At 38.1% G+C, this 25,872-nt stretch overlaps 1 protein-coding gene across 1 annotated transcript in view; it reads left to right on the top strand.

The window, feature by feature from the left end:
• Window positions 1-25,872, top strand: part of prkg3 (protein kinase cGMP-dependent 3) — a 113,242-nt gene that overhangs the window by 29,133 nt on the left and 58,237 nt on the right. Inside the window, exons 2-6 of the mRNA XM_051924601.1 lie at window positions 609-698; window positions 9,446-9,508; window positions 16,436-16,565; window positions 18,737-18,903; window positions 23,870-23,983. Of these exons, the coding sequence (XP_051780561.1) occupies window positions 611-698; window positions 9,446-9,508; window positions 16,436-16,565; window positions 18,737-18,903; window positions 23,870-23,983 (562 nt within the window). The 5' untranslated portion in view covers window positions 609-610. The remainder of the gene's footprint in view (window positions 1-608; window positions 699-9,445; window positions 9,509-16,435; window positions 16,566-18,736; window positions 18,904-23,869; window positions 23,984-25,872) is intronic.

Genomic DNA, 25,872 nt, shown 5'->3' with positions numbered 1-25,872 from the left:
TTAGCAGAAAGCAAAACAATTGAAGTCACTGACAGATGGATATAACTAAACAAGTCCCTGAAGACCATGAGCTCTCCTGACATCATTTCTTGGTTTTTAAGGATTTTATATTTTGTAAATGTTCTTGCCAAGTTATGTACTGTATGCAGAAGTCCACGCTATTAGTTTAAATGCTGTCCAAAAATATTTAAGTGGGTGTGCTAATTATTTTGATTTTTAATAACAATTTGAACTCTCACCATCTATTTCTTGAGTGGATTTGTGTTTACATAGTGTTATTTTTCTTTGGAAAGGAATTGGTGATAAGATATCTTTTCCCAAGCAATAAAGTATATTGAGAAAAATTAAAAAATAATGTTATTTAACTACTGGAATTTGTCACACTGAATTGCTACAAGATATAATATAAAAGTGTGAGTTAGAAATATTATAGAAACTAAAGAGTTGCTTTATTTTTATTCTTTCATTGCTATATGGGTGCAAAGTAACTGACTAATGAGTACAACAAAAACATTTTTGCAAAAAAATGTGTTCTTCTTGCTAATGTGAGGAAGAGGCACTTGCTAAACATGTCAAGTTTGACAATATGAGAATTTTTATGTCTTTAGCTATGGAGGGGCAGATTCGAGAGCTGAAGCTTCAGCTGGAAAAGCAGTATTTACGGACAAAGGAGCTGGAGAATGAAAACCAGCATCTTGGTAAGCAAATTATTTTACTATAAGAGTCCTACTAATGCAAGTATTGCTACAGTGAGTGAAAAACATTTTAAGCTGCATTGTGAGGCAGCCAGTTTAAGGATTATTTGTTCCTTTTAAGTTGTTGGTAAATTCATGGAGGTATTGCCCTCACTAAACAAAACATAAAATACTGCAGGCATTTATTCTGAAAAATGTAACGCCAAAGACAAAAATTGAGAATATTTATGTTCTTTAAAATCAACTCACCACAAATATATTGCAATCAGGTTGCCTAGGTTTGGTTTTGTTTTCAGGCATGGGTAAAAGAATACATCTGGACTTTTGCCATTAAATTGTAAGATGGTGTGAAGACGCTAAACGCAGCCCCAAGGGGTTGTGGCCGCTCCTCTGAAACCCCTTCTTAAACGGTGATTCAATGGGAAACAAATACAGTTTTTTATTTCCTCTTTGCTAGATCAGCTGCAGGCTTTCTGCTGCTGCTGTGCAGTGTGATCTGCATCTCGCGCAGGGCTTTAAACATTTAAAAGCCGGTACTGCAGCTGTCCTTTGGTCTCATTGCCTTGTCTATTTTCCCCCAGACAGTCTCTGCTTTATCCGTTATCCTTTATTAAGCTGTTAATGAATAAAGTTTCTGTTTCTTGAAAACCCTGAATGAATCTGTGCAATTTTGTGACCCAAGAGTGACAATGGCTTGTTAATTGGCAACTCAAAATTCACCTCATGTGAGTATGCATGAATGGGCCCTTTAATGGACTGACTCCCTGTCTCAGGTAAGGTGGGTTGGAGTTTGTCCCATCGGCAATGAACACAAGGCAAGCAGCCACCCTAGACAGTGCACTCACCATCCCATTCATGCAAATATTCAGACACATACATTCATTAAACTGTAAATCACATAGAGTCTCCAATTAACATTAACTACTCATCTTTGGTGACGTGGGAGAAAAATCAGAATACTCAAAAGAAACCCTATACAAGCATGTGGAGAACATGGAGATTTGACCGTGGAGGGGGACCTGAGATGGGACTGAGACTGCAGGCAAATTGAAAGAATACAACACAGGAGTTAGCTCGTAACTCTGCATCTCTGCCTGGGCTGTCAACAATAGGAGCTAGGTTTAGAGTTAAGTACATCCAGAATGATAGAAAATGGAAGGATAGTGGGGGAAATTGGCTAGTGAAGCAGGTCCCTTCTGTGTTGTTAAGTGAACAAGGGTGTGTTGATGTAAGTGTTCATTGGGCAAGAAGAGCAGGGAAGCTGATATCTTGTTAAAGACAGACACTTTTTTAAAGCCTCGTCTTGCTTCCTTCATAAAAAAAACGCCTATACTTTGGTTTTGATAGAGAAGACATAATTTGCAACCAATAAAAGGAGCCACCTAGGAATGTTTACTAATGTTTTGCTGTTGCTAATGGTTCTGCATGAAAATTTAACCAATCCTGGGAAGCACTTGCTGTATTTAAAACTACTTTTTTGCACCTCACAATTATTTAACCAGATTCTTTCCTAAGGGTAGACAAGTACTATACCCTAAACCGTTTCAATGTATCTAATACTTCAAGATTTCAACTCCACACCTACAAGAAATATTGAAACTAACATTATAAAAGAAATAGTTGGTGGATCTGCACCCTGAAGCTGCCTTAAGACTTTCCTGAACAAACCATCTATGATGCCAACAGTTGTCTGTAACATCTTTAGTAGTTCCAGGGATCATTCCTAATTACAAAATTCTATCCAGGAATTGTGATTTTAATGTTTATATACTGTAAAAAATAGTTTTAACAAAATCCAGCAAGTCCAGCCAATTAATCCTCACTCTGTTCCCATGACAAATATCACTAACAGCCATACTGTATGTTGGTTGTATGCTTTTTCAACATCAGTTAATCAATATCTCAACAAAAGCTAGGCAACCTGGAAAATAAATTATAAAACTTACTGGTTTTAAAGTCCTGTCTGTCATTATTTTCTTTTCTTAACTTGAATTTCTTTACATGACATGTGTGGCACAGAGGGCTTGCATCAGTGCTTAATGTATAAATCATGACATGCTAGAGCTCCTTTTGACTGCCTGGGGGTGGCATGGAGGTGCACCCACATTGGCAATTTGGTTACCAGAGTCCTGCAGTTCTGTTGATTTTAAATTACTTCATCGACAACAAATACATAATATCTGCACTGTTTACACATATACTCACATGCATTAAATTAATTCTAGGATATCTGGCAATCTTAAATCATTCTGCTGTCCACAGTAAGTGTAGTACACTCAAATTGAAGTTTTTGCTCACCTCAACCTCGTCTGATGTTCCTTCATTCACAATGCCTTGCACGTGTTCCTCTTATTTCTTAGCCTCCATATCACCATCCATAATCACTGCACTTATGGCAGCTTTTTTTAATCCATTACTTGATTTGATTTTTCTCTATGAAGCTTCCAGTGGTTTTGCCATTCTTTTTTCTTTTCCACATCAACCAATCAATAGGCATAACATTATTTACTTTACTTCCAGAAAATGTAAATAAAGGCTACTTAATAAACTTTGTTTATTTAAGCATTATCAAAAATTAAAAACAAACATTTTATGTAGATTTTGAGGAACCGGAGTACATTTGGAGGTCCTGGAGCACAGAGAGCTCAAAATCCAAGGTAATGGAGCTGAGCTCCCATCAGCTCTTGCACAGATTAGACGTTATAAAAAAAGCCCAAAGAGCTCAAAATCTGAGTCAATGAAGCTTAACTCCTGCCCGCTCTGCCACAAATTGCTGGTTATCTCTGATTAGCATGTGCTAATTAATTCAGTCTACATTTTAGAGATTCAAAGGTTAAAGGATAATTTTGGTATTTTTCAAGTCAAATTTATTTCCTCACAATCATGTATATGTTAATTTGGCACATAAAATTATGTAAAAAGTATTTTTTTTTTTTATAAATTATAAAAATACCTTATAATTGGACTTAAGGTAACCTGGGTCCAAACATGACAAAAAGGATTCAAATTAGATAATTTGTTCACTCTGAAGCTGCAGAGGTTTTGACTTAAAAAACATGCCTTATTCTTATAATGAAAGGACTAGAAAAACTAAAAACAATTATTCTATCCCCGATTCTTGAAACTATTTCCTGTTTTCTTGTCTTGGTCATGAAAATACCAATCTTATCCTTTAACCAGTATTAAGAATTTCTATTCCGGAAGACTATTTACTCTTCAGTCCTCCCTGATAAGAGATTTACAAACCAGACTGCATCTTTAATTTTATTTTTTGATAAGAGGTCCAGTAAGCACACTTCGACACTCATTTTATATTGTCCAATGTAGTGTCTTCTGTTAAATAAATGCCTTTGCGAGGGAACCTGGCACTTAAAAAAAATGTTTATTCGGAAAGTATGGCATGGAAGCAGAGCAAAGAGGTTGGTCATATAAAAAGAGTTCCACAAAAAGTTACAAGGCATCCAGGACATTGCCTACTTGCTGAGATCCTCCTTTGTCTGCAATTGCATCCACAGAGCTCTGACTGACTACAAAGAAGGCTGTATTCTGGTAATGTCCATTCATACAGACCTTGATGGATGTCATAGCTCAAGAACTGTGAAATTGTGAGCTTAGGAGGTGTCTACCATCACTCACTGCCTTTTGTACTATTTCCTGGCACACATACTGTAGACAAGACAATCCAGGGCTTTGCATCTCATGTGCTGTGTGAAGGCCACTCTTTGGCTTAGCAGATACTGTCTTGTGCTGAGACGAGATGTGAATCCAGGACTGTGGCACGTAGAGTACATCCACCACCTGGTAAGACACTATTCCACCTTGGACGACATGATGGGGGAAGAGGACTGATCTACCTCCATCTCTAGGTACCAACAAAGCTTTGTACATCACCCCAACAAGCTCACTTTGTCTCTTTATTGCATGTAATTTATTTTTTCTGATCAGAGACAGAGTGTGAGGCATATAGCTCATGGTGTCCACCTTGTTGTCAGGTACTGAATTGTGACATAGGAATATTGTATGATTAGGACTGCATTGCCTTATGGCTAGGCTATGATGTGGTACATGAAGTTGAACTAGCTAGTTGTATATTTATTTGTGTCTGTAAATTATGCATGTAAATACAATATCCTACGAAAAAAGTGGTTGGATGAGATTTTAAACCCATTCTCCTGGTGATGTGAAGCACTGGTGTTAATCACTGTGGTACCTGAGTTTGAACAATGCCTCTGTCTTGCATTGGCTTTACTCTGTGAGCTCTGATTTTATATCCCTCATCACAAAGAAATGAAAGTTTGATTAAGCAGTGATTCTAAAATGGCCCAGTGCAAGTGTAAGTGGCCTCTGAAATGAACTAGCATTCCTCCACAACAGGTTCCAACCTTACACCATAAACTGTTGGGATAGGACTCCCACAACCCTAAACTTTGACTTCACTGGTCTACAACACAGATGGATCATTTCATAAGTGAAACTCATAGAAAGTATTAAAGGATAAGTTTAGCATTTTTAGGTTATTGCTTCATAATCATGGTATATATTATTTTGCTACATGAAATTGTTTGAAGTAAAGAATATTTTAAAAATTCAAAAAAATAACTAGCCTGCTCTTTTTTGTATTTTGTTCCCAATGTGACAAAAAGCATTACAATTTACTGAATACATCATTTTTTCAAGCTAAAAATGTTATTAAGTATTGATGTGTGTCTTGAGAGTGAACATCCATCCATCCATCCATTTTCCAACCCACTGAATCCGAACACAGGGTCACGGGGGTCTGCTGGAGCCAATCCCAGCCAACACAGGGCACAAGGCAGGGAACCAATCCTGGGCAGGGTGCCAACCCACCGCAGGACACACACAAACACACCCACACACCAAGCACACACTAGGGCCAATTTAGAATCGCCAATCCACCTAACCTGCATGTCTTTGGACTGTGGGAGGAAACCGGAGCGCCCGGAGGAAACCCACGCAGACACGGGGAGAACATGCAAACTCCACGCAGGGAGGACCCGGGAAGCGAACCCGGGTTCCCAGGTCTCCCAACTGCGAGGCAGCAGCGCTACCCACTGCGCCACCGTGCCGCCCGAGAGTGAACATATATCACAAAATAGTAATAGAAAAAGCAAAACATGCTTGTGAGATTCATCCATTTTAAAAAGATTCGGCTGTGCTCTTCACTTCACTGTTTGTCTTCCTCCACAGCAACCTTGCAGTCCCAGGGACAGTTACTGAGATGTTGAAATTGTCGTCTCTGATAATAATAACAGAAAAAAGTCTTCCTTCTGATCTCTTATATTCTTTCATTATGCAGAAACGTATTTTGTTATTTTGCAAAGATATTGCGTCTGTTGCCATTATGGCCAATACACACTTTGGTTCAGTGGTCTAATAAGAGAAAGACTGATCATGCATGTAACATGCAATCAAGTGATAAGAACTGAACAAACATTATAGGCATACACTTAGTTTTAATCAAATGCTTTGACATACACAGAATGGTAGTGCAAAGCTGTCATTCCTGACTCAAAAGGCTAGGTTCTGCTTGAATATGTGTGTATTTGTGGATTGATTGGTATCAGGCAGACTCAGTGAGTTTGCTCAGTCAAACACATTGTTTCCAGTTCTTTTATTGTAATATCCTCAGTAAGAGCAACTCAACATGTGTTAAAAATTTGATAATTGGTTAGTGGCTCTTCTGTCTGTTTCATTGTGGTTGAGCTCTATCCACACTCTGCCTTCTTTATTATCTAAGCATTTTTTCTTATCATGCCTGTGCATGGCATCCCATGTAACGTATGACAGGCCGTTGAATTGGCACTTTCAAAAATCTAAGGTTTTTATTAAAAACTAGCCATGTGCGCCCAACTACGTTGCGCGTGTTAAAGTTGTCTGTGAAGGGCTCCCTGTTTAAACGCGGCTGCCAGTCGTGAACTGGGCCCTTCGTCGCACAGCATTATGATTTTTTATAAAGGAAACAAAATTACTAAACAAAACCCTTGGACATTGATTCGATAGGAACGGCCTACTCGGAATCACTGTCCGAATAGTAATTATGTGGTGGTGGAGGAGCATTTCTGCTTCTCTCTGTTCACAGTCCGTCTCGTTTTCACGACGCTGTCGTTTCCTCTCACGATCTCTTCTCAACCTTTCTCCAAACTCGCAGGTTGCTTTGTGGCAATCCAAAGAGTAAGGAAGAACCAATGCTTCTTTCTTGAACTCCAAACACCGACTGATGGAAAATCACAGAAGTGTGTCCGACTTATATACTCTGACTGCCGACTCCAAGAAGTGGGTGAACAACGAAGTGCTGCCAACGACGGTCGATAGAAACACAAAAAACCACAGTCTCGACAACGAAGCAGGTGTTGACGCCAGATCTAAACACAAAGAGTGGTATCGACAGTGTTGGTAAACAAAAGTAACAACCAAGGCAGTGTCAGGGGAACATGAATTCGCGGACAAACAAAGATCAAGATCCAAATGAAGATTATATATAAAGATACAACAAAGTGTAATCACTTCAGTTAAGTTTTATTGTTATGTGTATAAAGTACAATGAAACTCTTATGTGTGCTATTCACCATGTTGCTGCCACTTGTCAAAAATTTCTTTCTGTAGGCTATGTAAAATAACAACATAGAATGTAAGAGGTGAGAAATAGGTGCTATTTAGGAAAAAATGTTTATAACATTTGAGCGAGCATCTGTCTGTTGTTACAAGCCATGGCAGAACATAACCCCTGAGGAAACAGAACTGTAGGAGCAAAAGTAGGATAAAGACAATCTAGCTTCGCAAATGGGGGGGGGGGGGGGAGGGGGGTTGTAATAACTCCACCTGTGATGCCAAAAGTGAGCAGACAAGCATGAAAGAAACTTATCCTTACCTCAGAAAAATAGAATCTGTGATAAAATGTTTTATTTCCAATTTACTTTTGTTGTCGCAATCATGCAACAGAAATGCAGATGGTATGTTTCGTTAAATTGAAACCTTTGCTTTTCAAAGTCAAAATATTCACTAAGTTTTAGGGCTTTATTTTTTTTTTTTTAATATTCAGACCCTGGTAACCAACTTGTCTATTACAAAACGCAAGAGCAGCCTAGTTATTTTTTAATTCATAAAAATATATGTGCCTAATTAATATATGTTATGTTTGTGTAGCTATAGCTTTCACTTTAAAAAAACCTGAACTTATCCTTTAAGAATAAAAAAAAAGAATTTTCAGGATGCATTTCTATTTTTTCACAAACTGACAGGATTATTATTGTCGCTTTTCTCGGTGAGGAGTCCTTAATTTCATTTTAGCACATGAGAATGGGTGTGACAGCCACCTCTCCAATGCCTGAATTTGTTTATTTCATTTTAGGATACTAGACAACTGAATTCTATCCATTGTAAGGATCATGCAGTATATAATTTAATATGAAATAGTTGAATTTTCTTAAGTACAGGTGAAGAGCCAGTGCCCAAAGTAACACTGTAGATTTTCAAAAATAAAATGATTCATTTTATTTGGGAGTTTTTATTTTTTTAATTTTCTATCAACGATGATATTCTGTTGGTTCAATGGAGTGTATAATTCATGCTTTTGAGGAAGGTTTAAACACAACATGGTGTCATTGCCTGTGTTGGCAGTGATTTGTGTTCAGAATTTTGGATAAAATTACCTGCTTTGAAATACAATAGTGCCCTCTTACGAGCTGAAACACACATTTGAAAATGCAAGTCCTGGCAAGGTGTTTTGCCAGGGCACATTGATTCTGATAAATATTGAAAAGTCTGAAGAATTGACCTGATCAATTAGTGTGTAAATGAAACCAAAGGAGGTGGCTCTGTAATGGAGTGGTGCTCTTATCCTAACCTGTGTCCAGTGTTGTCTGGGATAGACTCCAGTTTCCCATTATTGTGAATTAGATGAAGTGGGTTTAACAATGTTATGTAATGATTTGGGAGCTGGTTACACAAGCAAGGTAGGTCAGTTCATTATTTTGATGTTACAAAATGGAAATAAAATTGTGCCTTTAAATAGTGAGTATTAGACATATATAAACAAAAGACCTCTGTGTGTGTGTGTGTATGTGTGTATGGAGCAGTCCGCTCAACCACAGCCACTAGATCATGCATGCATGCACTTTTAGTTTTTTTTGGCGCTTGCATGCTCCTTAGTTCTCATTACAAAAGTCATGTGTGTGTGCATGGGTGCATGTGTGTGTGTATGGAGCACTCCACTCTGCTCATGTACAACCACAACAACAGGAGTGGGTGTGAATTTTACGGAAGATGTAGAAGCTAATACAAGTGTGACTTGGTGAGATGGCACATGCATGCACTTTTAAATTTTTTTGGCGCTTGCATGCACGTCACTTCTCATTCAACCCAAGCAGACAAACTCAGCTTTGTGGTACATGCAAGTTGTACATTCACACTATGAGCTACCATATGTTTGCCTGAGACAGGTTCCAGTCTGTCCCACTCAATTTGTGCCACAGCTGCATTTGACTACACGTCTGTCTCGCACAATATATGACTCTTAGCTGATGACTTTGCAAGTTCAAAAATATAGTAACACTGCTAGGGAGTCTTCGGGTTGTTATTTGTCCCGAACACCACACGCAGGTAGTCTTGTATAAATCAAGACAAAAATATTCAAAGCTTTAGAAAAAACACTATAACACCATAAATATATTGTTCTTTAAATAAGGGGTGAATAAATTCTGATTACATTGTGTTTGTCTATTTTGCCTTAGAGAATCTACTAACAGAGAAGGACAACATGATCAAAGAACTACAGACCAGGCTTGGAGCTTTAGGTAAGTTCTTCAGATGCAACACAGGTCAAAAACATATTATGGATTAATGTTAAAGATAAGTGAAAAACTAACATTCTCTGATTTGCTACTGCTACATTTGTAGGCATTTAAAAAAACAAATTTTTAATGGCCATTTGTGACGATTCAGGTTGGCTCCAGCAGCCTGACACAACTTGCACACGGAACCATCTATAACATGACCGGGATGAGCCAGGTAAATTAGGACACTAACATCAAGAGTAAGGTGAAAAAGTGCTTTAGTGCTTTTATTACAAAAACAAAGTACTTAAACGTCCAATAAATAAATATTCCACAAAAAATAGGTAACATCAGTGAAAGTTAAAATCCACAATAGAATACATATATGTTCCATTGAAAATTGGAAATTGGAGATGAAAACATTCATCTACCCAGCTCACCCTACAGATATACTCAGCTATAGGAGACATCACCAGCTGCAGCCCCAGCCTCCGGCTCTCATGACAACTGCCTTTTTCGGCGTCTGTCGTGACATTCTGAGCCAGTCCCTTCATCTTCCTCACTGGCCCTTCTGGCACCTACTGGATACCTAGGAAGGATCCTTTTTTGTCCCCCGCTTCTTCTACTGTTCAGAGGGAGACAATCAGCCTCCTGGAGCATTGATTGCACACTCCTCCATGGGTCTACCAAACTACCTGCTGGCTTGGGTAGGCCCAGTTCTGTCTTCTTCTTCTTCTTCATTCCTTTTCACATTTTTTTCTTTCACTCTTATTTTCTTTTTTCCACCTGTTTCCTACCCAAGCTCTCTTTTATCCAACTGTGGGTGTGGTGCCTTGATTGCAATCATTGCACAGCTGACCAATTAAATAATTAGTGTGACTCCACACCAAACACCTCACATCTGCCCAGTTCCTCAGCCACACACGCACCCACAGAGCCCAAGTCGCATCATGTGAGTAGTATTTCCTTTTAAGTTATTATTTGTTCATGTCGTTTTTGTTGGTGACATCATTTCATTGCCGTTGTGTGCATCTGCAATGTTACATGACTGCTGAGCACATGATACACATCATGGCTGACCAACAGGCAAGAATGTCACTGTACTTTGTTAGCTGAAGCATTCCCTCACTTCTCATACCATTCGTTCACTTTCTAAGGTATGGCAAGTACTGGTCATGCACCTTGCAGTTTTAAGATTAGCAGCTAATTTTTGTTTGTGTTTCAAAGTTATGAAGGATATGTAAGAAAAAATCTACCTTTAAGTATCAGTTTCACAGTTTTAATGATCATAATGTCGAAGCCTGAGTTGCTTAAACTTGTCAATTTATATAGTATATATATATATATATATATATATATATATATATATATATATATATATATATATATATATATATATATATAAATAAAATATAAAATTAAATGAACACTTTTTAATCAGAGTATAGCATCAAGTCATTGAAACTTCTGGGATACTGATCTGGTCAGTTAAGTAGCAGAGGGGATTGTTAATCATTTTCAGCCCCTTTGATGTTAATGAAATTAACAACAGGTGCAATAGAGGGGTAACAATGAGATGACCCCCAAAACAGGAATGGTTTAACAGGTGGAGACCACTGACATTTTCCCTCCTCATCTTTTTGGACTGTTTTTTCACTAGTTTTGCATTTGGCTACTGTCAGTGTCACTACTGATAGCATGAGGCGATACCTGGACCCTACAGAGGTTGCAGAGGTAGTCCACCTTCTCCAGGATGGCACATCACTATGTGCCATTGCCAGAAGGTTTTCTGTGTCTCCCAGCACAGTCTCAAGGGCATGGAGGAGATTCCAGGAGACAGGTAGTTACTCTAGGAGAGCTGCACAGGGCTGTAGAAGGTCCTTAACCCATCAGCAGGACTAGTATCTGCTCCTTTGGGCAAGGAGGAACAGGATGAGTACTGCCAGAGCTCTACAAAATGACCTCCAGAAGGCCACTGGTGTGTTTGACTCTGACCAAACAATCAGAAACAGACTTTATGAGGGTGACCTGAGGGCCTGACGTCCTCTAGTGGGCCCTGTGCTCACTGCCCGGCACCGCGGAGTTCGATTGGCATTTGCCATAGAATACCAGAATTGGCAGGTCCACCATTGGCACCCTGTGTTTATCACAGATGAAATCAGGTTCACCCTGAGCACATGTGACAGACGTGAAAGGATCTGGAGAAACCATGGAGAATGTTATGCTGCATGTAAAATCGTTCAGCATGAACGGTTTGGTGGTGGGTCAGTGATGGTCTGGGGAAGCATATCCATGGAGGGACGCACAGACCTCTACAGGCTAGACAACGGCACCTTGACTGCCATTAGGTATCGGGATGAAATCCTTGGACCCATTGTCAGACCCTATGCTGGTGCAGTGGGTCCTGGGTTCCTCCTGGTGCACAACAATGCCCAACCTCATGTGGCGAGAGTATGCAGGCAGTTCCTGGAGGATGAAGGAATTGATACCATTGACTGGCCCCCATGCTCGCCTGACCTAAATCCAATAGAACACTTCTGGGACATTATGTTTCGGTCCATCCGACATTGCCAGGTTGTAGCTCAGACTGTCCAGGAGATCAGTGATGATTTGGCCCAGATCTGGGAGGAGATCCCCCAGGACACCATCCATCGTCTTATTAGGAGCATGGTCCCCCCAGACATTGTCAGGCATGTATACAAGCACATGGGGGACATAGAAACTATCGAGTACGATTCTGAGTTGCTGCAATGAAATTTCGGCGAAATGGACTAGCCTGCTGCATCATTTTTTCACTTTGATTTTTTGGGGTGTCTTTGAATTCAGCCCTCTGTAGGTTGATAATTTTCATTTCCATCAAACGATGTGGCATCCTTTCCTTCCTAACACATTACCCAGTCCATATCAGTACATATATCCAATATGATATTTTTCCAATTGAGATCTGAAGTGTCTTCAAAGTGTTCCTTTAATGGCTGCTGGCCATCCCTTACAATATATGTATTTTTAAGGGGTTAATTGATCACTGCATAGAGCTGTTAAGTATGTACTGTATATAGCAATGCACCAGGGGCCTCATGCATAACGCCGTGTGTAGAATTCGCACTATAACATGACGCAAGCAAAAAAGCGGAAATGTACTTACGCACAAAAAAATCCAGAGCATAAATCTGTGTGAACGCCAGCTTCCACGTTTTTCCACTACATAAACCCCGGTCAGCGTGAAAATTAACGCACGTGCACACTCCTGCTGTTCCGACTCCTCCCAGAATTATGCCTCTTTGAATATGCAAATCAATATAAATAGACCTTAAGCTCAGCCTTCTATGAAAAGACAATGTCAAAACTATGAGGGAAAATAGAAGAATTTCAGCGAATACCAAGTGGAGGCAAGAAAAGCTTACTATTTGTTGGTTTAAACAGTGGTATAAACAACAAAAGGAAGTTGATCAAGTGACACTGAGCTCAGGTTCATAAAGTCGCACATTGCCCGAAATAAAAAAGAAGTTGTCACATATCAAAGTCGCCATGAAAAGGCGAGTCGTAGCCCACCGTCTTAGTGTCATATGAAAGCTTATTAGGGTACAGAGAAAAAAAAAGGCACACAGTGTGAAAAAAGCACGAAATGTCAACTTTAATCTTGAAATTTCCATTTTAATCACGTAGTTTATTTTGTCATTAAAGTAGAACATCATAAACTTCATCTTAAAATCGTTTAATTTACTAGTTTCTCAAGTCCCATCGTAACTAAAGTAGCACGTTAAATGCTTTGTTTTGTATTTGATCTTCTATGTGTGTGAATCACTTCGTGCTTCCGGGCTTTCTCTTCCTCCGACAGGACACAGAATTCATTACATTCGTAATATTACAGCTTTCTGAATAATTAAAATACTGAGAAGTATACGTGATATCATTTTCATGATGATAGGAGTTAAAGCATGTTATTAAACATGGGAACACGGTGGTGCAGTGATTGTTCATGTCTCACGCAAGATGCTTTCTGCGCCATGCACGACCTTCGATGAAATACTTTATTACAGAAGTACTATCTCTTTCAAATGTACTAACCCCCAATTCCTGTCCTTACTTTTCTTTCTCCAAATACCCAATCGCCACACAATCTGCTCTGTAATAGACGTTAAGCCATCAGTAAGCTTAGAAAGCCGATTCTTCAAAACTTTTATTGAACATTGAAATATCATGTTTAATTATTCTATCCATCTATCCTTCCAGTGTCGCGCCAGCCACAGCAAGAATACAGAGTGAGGCAGGAGCAAACCGTAAACGATGCTCCAGCTCCTCGCTAGCGCTGTGGCACCATGTAGTTAAAGTTAAAGTTTTATCTGTATAATATAATAAACATATTTTGCTGCATTTCATCTTAAAAATGATATCGTCATCATATGTAATACGCGCTTTATAAAGTGACTCAGGTTGTGCAATATTATAACTGTATCGCAAGTTTACAGTGAGGTAATTGTACTTATAAGTACAAACAGTTCTACAAGGAGCTCTTGATGGACTGATTGAGTGCGTTTATAGTTCTTGGGATGAAACTGTTTCCGAACCGCGAGGTCAGTACAGGAAAGACTCTGAAGCATTTGTCAGATGAGAGCAGTTCAAATAGTAAATGGCTGAGGCAGCGTGCACTTGATGCTGTATACCGATAATTCTCTTTCCAATCAGCTGCTGTACAGCTGTGATTCACACTCAGATACAGTGATATACAGTAAATACGAGTAGTGCAGTGAGAGTAATATGGAAAAAGATCTGCTGTGGCAACCCCTAAGTGGAGCAGCTGAAAGAAGAAGAAGAAGGTGCAGTGAGAGTAACAACGCTAAAGCAGTTATGGTATTTGGAATAGTTTGACCATTCTGTGGACCATTATATTGTTACAGGTTAATTACAATCAGATGCATTAAACTAATAAACAATATGCGGTTAATTTCAGTTTATTTATAAAGCCGCGTCAGGGATGTGGATCTGAAAAAGAAAGGATAACCTCACAGGAACAGTAGCACTGCTTTGACGCTGGGTGCCACCAGTCTGCAAAACCGAGCGGAGAACTTACGTACGACAGGGTATGAGCTACCGTGGAAAAGTGCGTGGCTTTACGCCAAGTTTAGGTTTTATACATCGCGATTTGAACATTAAAACGTATTTACGCAACATTTTTGTGCTTACGCACTGTTTATACATGAGGCCCCAGGAGCCTTTCCTTAAGAAAACATGCTCTCATGGTTGAAAAGAAGAAGCAGAGCCAAGCTGTAATATTACCACAAACTTCAGAGATCCCTTATCACCCTCTCTCTTCTTTCATTATGCTATGGGTGCAGAAAAGTCACAGCAGAGACAACAATGTGTTGGAGCAAGGCGATTGTCTGGAATAATGGACAAAGGAGTAGTTTCCATCCATCCATTTTCCAACCCGCTGAATCCGACCACAGGGTCACGGGGGTCTGTTGGAGCCAATCCCAGCCAACACAGGGCACAAGGCAGGAACCAAACCCGGGCAGGGTGCCAACCCACCACAGAAGGAGTAGTTTCATTATTTTAAAAAATTATGACTAGCTACTAGTTCATAGCAATAAACTAGAATACAGTGCACTGCAAAAAACACAAATGCTAAAACTAGACAAAAAACTTTAAATGGGAGTTGTTTTGCTTATATTTAGCAGTGTGTATTTATGTCACTGAATTCGCTTGGCCGTCCTACAAGCCAAGAACTTAAGCTGTCAAATGAATAGAGTGAGTGTATGGTCTCCTGCAGTGGCAAGACGGAGTGTGTGAATAAACTTCACTAAGAAAGAGTTTAAATAATCAGAAAGAATTAAAATTGAACTAAAAAGCTTTAAGAATTGTCAATGAAAGAAAATATTGAAATATATATCTTACATGAGTCAGATTATATTCTGTGTTATTTCCATACTTCTGACAAAAACAGAAGTTACTGGTTTCACAATATTATGGGGTACAGATGTTAATGTGCGTAAATTGCAGCATCCCATTACTTCTTTCTTCTACTTCAAACACTGGTTTGAGTGACAATATTATTACTCATACTGCTACTCCCACAACAACTACTACACAGCTTAATGATTGATCTCAACTACTACAACTACTCCCCAACTTAATGATTGATCTCAGCTACAACAACTACTCCTAAACTTGATGACTGATCTTAAATACTACAACTGCTACTCAACTTGATGATTGATCTCAACTATTGTAACTACTCCATAACTTGATGCTTGATCTCAACTATTATAACTATTGCTCAACTTGATGATTGATCTCAACAACAAAACCACTCCTTAACTTGATGATTGGTCTCAGCTACTACAACTATTACTCTACTTAAAGATTGATCTCATCTATTACAACTACTCCCCAACTTGATGACTGATCTCATTTACAACAACTGCTACTCAACTTGATGATTGATCACAACTACTACTAAATTTGATTAATCTCAATTATTACAATGACTACTTAACTTGATGATTGATCTATTTTAACCTTGGCTGTGACTGCACTACTTCTTGTATTATTTTATTAGTCTCCAAGACTCAATTGTAAGGAATCTGTCTTTGGCTTTTACGGAAAAAATCCAGATGGTCTTGACAAATAATAGTCTCCAATTTGAATTTACTTATTTACTTACTTTACTTATGTACTTACTTTATTTATTTGTATCTATGTATTATGGTGTTCTGTAAACTAATATTTTATTCTTGGGTTTGTGCTTATCAATACAAAACACATGAATGTGCTATAATAAAATTAGTGTAAATGAGACAGAGAGAAGAGAGTCAAAAAAGTAAGCAGAAGCAGTGTGCATGATATACATTTGTTATTTGCTGCAGTATATATCGACACTGCAAATGTACTTCACAGTGTGACCTTTTTAGTTAGGTTTCCTATTATTTATTTATTTATGATTCTCAGAAATCTCATGTAATCGTTCAAGCTCGGACAGTGATCAACTAGGAAGGATTAGCCGCACCACGGCTATCGCACCTGAACCTTCACCAGAAGACTGGGACATATCTCTGAAAATGATTCATAAGTCTGCAAGGTAAAAAGATATTTTTTATTGAGTCTTTCTCAAACACAAAGATATCATATGTTGGGTAATAAAGGTAATGGAAAGGAACAGTTTACAATAATTAAATGGAAAGCACTCCTTTTAAACAACATGCAGTGAATTGATTTGTCTGTTTATTTTAATCAAATTAGCACATATATAAGAACACAGAAATTAGAGGCAACCTAATATACAGTACATCACTAAGAATATTTATTTAACATACTATACCTTCATATGTAATCTGAATATGTCCCAAAGGACCACAGAGAAATCAGTCTTAATTGATGTTAACTGTTTCAGCTTTGCAATAAATGAACTTATGATACCAACTAATTTTAGGCTGAGGTACACAACATTTAGGACAGCTATTATTTTTATAGGCAGTTTTAATATTGTTACTCATTTTTTTAAATTTCTTCACTTATTTGCATGAATGACTTCAGGTTATTTGGGGCTTTTCTCTTCAGCCTCTGCAGTTAATTAAAGACAATAGCACACTCTTCCTAATCAGTTTTAACATTTTGTGTACTTGTTAAATACCCAAAATGCAACAATATTTCATTGAATTTTTGTATTTGCAATGTGTGAGTTTGTGGTTTTATTTTATTATGCTGAACCTCCTGGGTACAGTATAGTATATGAAGTGATTCTCAAATGACCTACTTCTTTAAATAAAAGTTAAATAAAATAAAGACATCACAATAGCAAAAACTCTACATTCCCATGGCACTCCAGTAGATGCTATTGTAATATAGATAACAATATATTAAGGAAAATCAACGCATGTTGTATAGAAAAAATTGTTAGAGAAGTATAATTATTTAAATGCTCTTCATTTTTTTCCAATATGCAGCTAGAGGATATCCCTTGGTCTTTTATACATAATACTTTATTGGAGCAAATGACAAACATTTGCATTTAAAGTTTATACAGAGGTCTGTAGAGGCACATATATGAAGAAATAAGTTTTTTTTTACTGAAGTAACCTGAGAGGCTGTTGACAAACTGCCTCTGGGACGTCTGCACATAAGTGTACTTCGGGAAGAACAAAGGCACTTACACTCCACTCCAAATCAAAGCTCCAGGTTCCTGGGCGTCCAGGTCACTGATTGCTATCAGTTGTCTGTCAACATCACCTGCATCCTCAAAAAGACTTAGCAAATGCTTTTTACTGAGAAGGCTAAAGAGCTTTGGGGGTGGAAGCAAAATCCTGGTGATCTTCTACCACTGCACTATTGAAAGTATCCTGACCAGATGCATCACAATGCGGTTTGGTCTCCTGACTTGCCAGGATCACATACTCCTCCAAAGGAACATCCATATTGCTTCTAAAATCATTAGAGCAGAACTTCCACAGTTTCATGCCATCTACTCCACCCGGTGTGTGAGTAGGGCTGCATCCATCCTCTCTGATGTCCAGCTTATCCTCTGTTTTCACTTCTTTTTTCTGGTATCCACTACCAGAGCCTCTCTGAACTCTTGCTAATGTGTTCTTACCTGACGTTTACTGTACCCAGTGGTTTATGTATAATTCTGCTGTATTTGTACTGCCATCTTCACGTTTTTTGTGCTACTGTTAAACTGTGTGGTCCATATGTCTGTACAGTTTTGCACTATGTACATCAGGCCATTCTTCTGCTACTCTTATTTTTTGTGTTTATTTATTTAAATATCATCTTATTGTCTTATTGATTATATATATATTCCTGCAAACCCCCACCAAAGCAATTGTGGCACAAGAATTTCACTATGCTGTCACAGCATAAAAGAAAACAAAGATCTAATCTGATTTCATCTAATTGCCCAGTCAACCATTAATTTTCTGATCCCATTTCTGTCAATTCTGGGTTATCACACAAGGCAGGAGCCAACCCTGGATTAGATGTCAGTCCATTACATTGCATACTCACTCTTATGGGGATAATTTGAAGTCACCAATGTAGGAGGAATCCAAAATGCTTACAGAAAGGTTCATGCAAACAAAAGAGACAACTGAAACTGAAATTGATCTGAAAGCAGTTTCAAATCAGTGTGAGGAAGTAATACAAACCACTAAGCTTTCCCGATTTCCTGCTTCATACTGTTTTATTGCCTTATTTAGTAAATTATCTTTCCTTAACACATTGTATGCATAAATTCCCCTTTTAATTATTTTACAGTGAAAGAAGTCTGATTATTAAGGCTATTCGCCAGAATGACTTCCTGAACCGTCTGGATGAGGAACAAATTAACATGATGGTGGAGTGTTTATCCTGGGATGAATGCAACCAGGGCAAAGTCATCATCAGAGAGGGTTCAGAAGGAAATACCCTATATATTGTAGCAGGTAAAAAAAAATGTCTTTTTATAAAGTTAAAATTTGTTTTTATTACATGGTTCATCCCAGTCAGGATACCTGTTGTCAAGCAATTGGTGATTATTCTAACTACAACTTATACATTGATACTTTTTACTTTTTATTATTAGTAATAACATATTATTAATGATTACTATTTTCATTAACATTAAGAAAATTAGTGTCTACCTTCATTGTTATGTGTGTCCAAAATGTATTATTTTTAGTTGTTTCTAAATCTGAAACTTGTACTGTATCTGTAATTGTAGCTGAAAGGTTTATTTACTTACCTACTTATTAAGACACACACATCAACACTAAAATGAGTCTCATTTTATCACTGTATGTGTTATACTAGATTTATTCTCAACTAGACAATATCTACCAGAACCATCTCCTTCATGTACCATAGCCAATGACAACACAGTTTTTGACTTTATGGTTTTCGGCATCCATTTTGATGAATCATTGGTGAAGTACAATCTAAGCAAACGAAAGAAGTGAAAGGCCTCTAAGGTAACTTAAAGAAAGAATGAAGTGGTGGCTTGAGAAAACGAAGCAGGAGGTGTGAAATATGTTGAAGCATGACCATGCAGTGTGTGGTAAAGGTGTTGTGAGAAACCCAATCCAATGCACAGTTTGGTAGAAGAGGGCACATACAAATTTAGAAGCGTTAAAGGAAGACGGATGGTGGCAAGTGCAACCCTTGTTTGTAGAAAGTGCACAACCTGGGTACAGAATACAGAAATAGTAACTATAAATTTGTGTGGCAGTAAAGAAGATGTTTTAAAGAAATTAGGGAAATTTTGCTACTTAAGTGACATACTGAGTGCAGACACAGCAGTGATATCGAGGGTGAGAGATGCATGGAAGAAATTGCAGAAGCTCTCCCAAAATTCTGATTCCTAAAAGAACCAGTCCAGCATTTATAAATTAAAAGCTGTATGAAAAGAAGGCTGTGAGGGAGTGAGATATGGGATATCAAAGCAGAACATGAAGTAAAGCTACGTATCAGGAATGGAATTGGGAATAATGAGAAGGATGTGCGGAGTGTCATGAAGTAACAGAGAGATGAATGCAGTGTTAATGGGAAGACTTGATGTGGATGTGATAGATATTGTGCTGAGGAGAAACAGACTAATGTAGTTTGGGCATTTTGATTGAAAGGTAAAGGATGACTAGAGGAAGAGGTGAACCGTAATGGAGGTGGAGGGAATGGCTAAAGAAGATAGGGTTGCAGGAGGGGGTCAGATGATAGAAAAGAATGGTTGTCACTTCAAAGAATGCCCAGAACCATAGAAAGTGAAGGAAAAAGACTTGGAGGCAAACTACAGTAACTAACCTGGGTAAACCTGGAGAATCACCAACAAAGCAGTGGTGATGGTGATGAGCCTCTATCACACTAGCATTTCAAATTAATTTTTTTTCAACCCAAGTACCAGAGAGACTATGTTTAATGAAAGCTGATTGATGTCATCCATGTTATTTTCTTAATAATTGCTTTGAGTAGCCTTATGAAGATTGATAAGTTAGATGTGCGCCATAATACATGTACATCATAAAAAGCCTATATATTAACAATCACCAGTTGTTATTGGTACACTTAAAAAAGAGCTTGCTCTGTACGAAGGTTGTCTGGGTTCCGCGCGGAATTTTATCGTTTGTCGAATGTCAGCCTGTCGAAACCTGTTCTGCTGTGTAGAGGGATTATTCAACTGGTTGCATGTTTTTGTTCAGATGTTTTGCTCCCTCTCTTCCTTCAGAATGAACACGAGAAGCAAACGAACTGAGAGTGCACAGCCAGCGCTAGCGGCGAAGCTCCCGACTCCGTCCGTGCGTGACTTTCGAGTGATGATTTTTTATGACTTTTCTGATGGTTTAATCCGCTCAGTGGAACGCACCATGTTTGCCATCTTTTTCAACATCGATGGCATTGTCGCGTCAATTCCGCTGATGGAGAGGAAAACTGTGACCTCTGAGTGGCACACCACTCAGTGCCTGCCTGACGTTTTTCTGCAATGGCTAGAGGCCGGTCCAAGAACTTGCGAAGGCACTTTTTGCATCATGACAATGCGCCAGCCCACACGGCTAATGTGACGAAGCATTTCATTGAAGACAGTGGTGTCAACATTTTGAACCCGCCACTCTACTCGCCTGATCTTGCACCATGTGACTTTTGGCTCTTCCCGAAGGTGACAGAACCCCTGCGAGGCCACAACTTCGAAACTCGAGAGGAACTGATTGCAGCTGTCAAAGAACAGCTGAACAACCTCCCAAAGACAGCCTTTCGCGAGTGTTTTGCGGCGTGGGTCAGAAGAGTCCAAAAGTGCATTGATGTTGGCAGTGAATACTTGGAAAAAGTTTAAAAAGGATCAAAGTACATGAGAAAAATAGAAAAAAAAATCCTTGGCTACTTATTTCGAGTGATTCCGCGCGGAACCCAGACAACCCTCGTATGTTCATAGTAATTATTGCCTGAATAACTGAAAACTAGACAATAAATGTAAATGAAAGTCTATTTGTATTTTATGTCAAGTAAAGTGTAGTCAGGAGTGGAAATATAATAATAATACTAATAATGCATTTTATTTATAGGGCACTTTACATTAGCAGTAAATCTCAAAGTGCAACATAAAAAGTTTAAACAAAGGCAAAGCAAGATAAAATCAGAGATAAAACAACAATAATTATAGCATTCTTAATATGCTTACCTAAATAGACAAGTCTTTAGCTGTTCTTTCAAACACCCCACAATCTGCTGTGTTCTTAGGCTCTCTGGTAGGGCATTCCAGAGCCATGGAGCAGCAGCTGCAAAGGGTCGGTCACCCATTGTATAAAGTTTGGTCACAGGGTTGGAAATGCTCTTAATAGGCACCATACAAGTGTTGTAGCGTAAGATGCCATCATGGAAGGTGTCCTTGCAGAAGTAGCTGGTGTACTTCGGCCTGCTGTAAAATAAAAGACACAAAAATGATAAAGATTTGGAGCCCTGGAGGAATACCCCATTTAATTTGCCATAAGCCATAATATTCAGCTGGGAAAGGAAATCATTGTATAATTATCATTTCCATTTGCATTCACTACATCCTTGTTTCTTTAACACATCCTTCCATGTGACATTGTATGTTTGCCTGGAATTACCAGATGGGTTTACATTCACCCGGCGATAGACTGGTGCCCAGTCCATATATTGTTCCTGTGCCTGCTGTAGCAGGCACTAGCTTTCCTGCAACCCTACTCAGGATAAAGCGCAGGCTTGGAAGATGGATGAATGGGCATTGCTGGTTGTTGCTTTTCATTGGCATTTCATTGGCTGCTGATTACTTGATTGGCGATAGTGGATAGGGCAAAAGAGACTTTAGTTATTAACCGCAACTGTTTCCACTATCTATTGCCCTGCATCTTCATGGCAGACTCCACAAATCACTCACCAAGCTCCAGTGTGTGATACTATGTACATGGGCCATTGCTGACATGGGGCAGTAATGAGTATCCTAAACAAAGGCACCTCAGAGTTGGGGAACAGAAGAATACTGAAGGCACATAGAACATAACATGAGTTACCCTAGGAAACTAGATAGATAGATAGATAGATAGATAGATAGATAGATAGATAGATAGATAGATAGATAGATAGATAGATAGATAGATAGATAGATAGATAGATAGATAGATAGATAGATAGATAGATAGATAGATAGATAGATAGATAGATAGATAGATAGATAGATAGATACTTTATTAATCCCAAGGGGAAATTCACAACTAGGTAGCAATACAGAAATCCTGTATGTTTTATCAGTCTCCTTGCTACTCAGATTGAATAATCATGTAGCCAGAGGGTCCAGCAGAACTTTAAAAAAGAACAAGGGGTCACGACTGCAAGGACAACTAGGGCAGCTAGGTGGAGGTTCCCAGGAGTTTCACAGGAAAATCGTGACTTCAGATGAGTTTGGGGATTCACCATGGCATGATTTGGACTGTTCCTTAAAAGCATCTTTTGATGCAATGCTTTTTGGACTTGGAGTCATGTACCGATTAGGACAAGGTTTTGACTGGTGAGAGGAAGAGAGGACGAGGTTAGGACAAAGACTCATTGGAAATGAATTAAAGGAATGAGGAGGCAGGCACTCGGGGTTCCAAGTCTTGTATTACCTAGGTCCAGAGGGGCAGCTAAGGTTTTATTTTTGCCACATTAGATCATATTATTTTAATACTTTTCCCCTTGTGTTATTGTTTTTTTATAAGTGAAAACAGTTTTAATTACTTAACATTCATCCTGGTTTGATAGACATGTCAAGAGTGTTCTCTATCATTCACAATGGAATTTAAAATTGTGAGCTATGATCACCACTGCAAGCTCCAATACACTTCCCACCAATCCAATCCAAACCATTTTATTAACCGAGTTAATCCCAGCATGGATTAACACTCTTCCAACCCAAGAAGATCCTTTCAAACTGCAGTATATGGAATTGTATCTACTATTTAAGAGACATGGGTTACAACCTGCATTGCAGCAAGTGTGAAATGAGCTTAGCTTTTGACTCAGATCATCCCAGAACCTTTGTGTGTATAACGCATTTAATATTTTGTATTTTAAAGTTTTACATTTATTTACTTTTAGTATATTATTTATGTTTTCCCAAACTGCATGTCTCCTAACCTACTATAATAATTGAAGCATTACACAATTACTGTAAATGAATAACTATTCAATCTTCCATCATAATCATATAAATTTTTGTCAGTTATGAATTTCATCTCTTTCTTAACCAATCCTAAATGTTTAGGATTAAGAACTAATTAAGAATTAATGTGCAAAAGCAGAAGGAGGATAATCTAGTTGCAGTTAAATGCTTGGACTGAATGTTCGTTATTGCTGTGATTTATTTTGTTAACCCATTCCATTTTATTAATTTTGTTCATCTGTTTTTATGATGTTGTATTCTTTCAGATGGTGAGCTCAATGTTACTCAAGCTGGTCGTTATCTACGCACTTTAACAAAGGGGGATGTTTTTGGAGAACTAGCTATCCTCTACAATTGCAAACGTACAGCCACTGTTACAGGTAAAATATAAATGTGTGCATCGTCTGTGGCTTTCTGTTGCATTTTCTACTGATTTATTTCCTTTACTTAAACTGGAATTGGTCATTTTAAAACAAATTGCTAAATAAAGCTTTGACATATAAATGAAAGCTGTTGCAAAAACCACCATGAATAAGTAAATTCTTTTTCCATTTTAATGTCATTCAGAAAAGTCCTAAACGTAAATAAATTGGAGTCAATTTTCTATTTATCAATTTTAAAATATTTTGTTGCTATTTTTTTAAAGCAAATGAGATCAAATTGTTAAAACCAAATCAAATTGTCTCTAAACCACCTTGGTCCCATTTTCTGCTTCATGTGTGGTTGATGTTATTATTACTAGATGATAAGAACATGTTGTTCTGACCAAAAGTGTAATCATCAGAAGTAATCCAGATGAAATGAAGTTAAGAATCGAGTAGCAGAGATATTAGGGATATTTCCAAATGGAAGTCAGACATATCTAGAATCAAAACACCAAAGGTCAGTAGATTATCACATTGGTTTAAGAAGAGTTCACTAAATTCAAATTGATTAACCAAACCAGAATCATAACCAGGATTTTTTTAAAGGTTTTGTCACTGCATGTCATTCCTTTATTTTACAACAAAGTTTGGATGCTATTTATTGTGTGTGGTCATCATTTATAACATGGTGGCCATGATATCATGAGACACATAGCACATGCATCACATGCATAGCAACCAAGTAGTATCACAGCAACCGAAAGCTCCAAAATGACAGTGTCCGTAGAAACCACCACACAAAATATAGGCTCCCATAAAAACAGACATACACAATGTAATGTTTCCAAAAAAAACCATAAAAATATAAAAAATGATAACAGCTTGATATGAGAAACATAAGATAGCATCCTGAATTTCACAGTGTCTGAATCTTGAGCAATTGAAAGGAAGACCTAGTCAGATACTAGCACTTGAGCATACAAGTAAATGAAGATTTCTAGTTTCAATTTTAAATTAGACTAGAGGGCTCTGCCCCCTGATCGCTTGGGTTACCAGATGTATTATTTAAAGTGATTGTTATTTTCATGGGAATTGTTACATATGCATAATAGAGCTAACAACTTTACATTGCAGCGAGTAATTAACCATAGTAAAAAATAGTAAAATGTAATAAATTGAAAGAAATGTTTCATGTTGCGTTAGAGGTTTTTGTTGAGTTAAACGTTTTCATTCTATTTGGCTTTGAAATTAGCACGCAAATACTTTTTAAAATTATGCTTTTACTGTAACACTTCTGTTTTTATAAACAACTTAAAATGAGGAAAATGTAAAAGTTTATAAGAGCTGAGAGTGCAGGAAGTGTGTCTGACAAAAGCATTCACACAAGTGATTGTTGAGAATGCAGGAACTGTGTCTGACAAAAGCATTCACACGAAAGAGAGATGATTGGATCGTGTGTGTTGTTGAATATGGTTGAGAGGAGTGTGGGACTTGAAAAGATCTCCTAGCAAAAGTCTCATCTCACGGGAGTACAGGACTTGAAAAGATCTCCTAGCAAACGAATGAGTTTTGAGTGCGCAGGAACTGTGTCTGACAAAAGCATTCACACAAATGACAGGGGATTGGACCATGTGTGTGTCACGCGGGATTTGAAATTATCTCTTGGCAAAAAGTTTTGTCTCAAGATTTCCTTTTATAATAGAGAGATTTGACTTTGTCTTTGATTTTGTCCATTTACTTTAATGATTGTGCCTATGACTTAGTGTATTGACTCTTGGAAATTACAAGGACAATTCTCCTGTTTTGCCATTTGTCACAATATTTGTCACATAGGACTTCTAAACTGTCCCATTGGGTACAAAAGCTCACTCACCTTGGATCTGCCATAACTACAAGAAACCTTT

Source organism: Erpetoichthys calabaricus, chromosome 3, assembly GCF_900747795.2.
Source record: "Erpetoichthys calabaricus chromosome 3, fErpCal1.3, whole genome shotgun sequence".
Taxonomy (NCBI): domain Eukaryota; kingdom Metazoa; phylum Chordata; class Cladistia; order Polypteriformes; family Polypteridae; genus Erpetoichthys; species Erpetoichthys calabaricus.
This window is presented reverse-complemented; position numbering and strand designations above follow the sequence as displayed.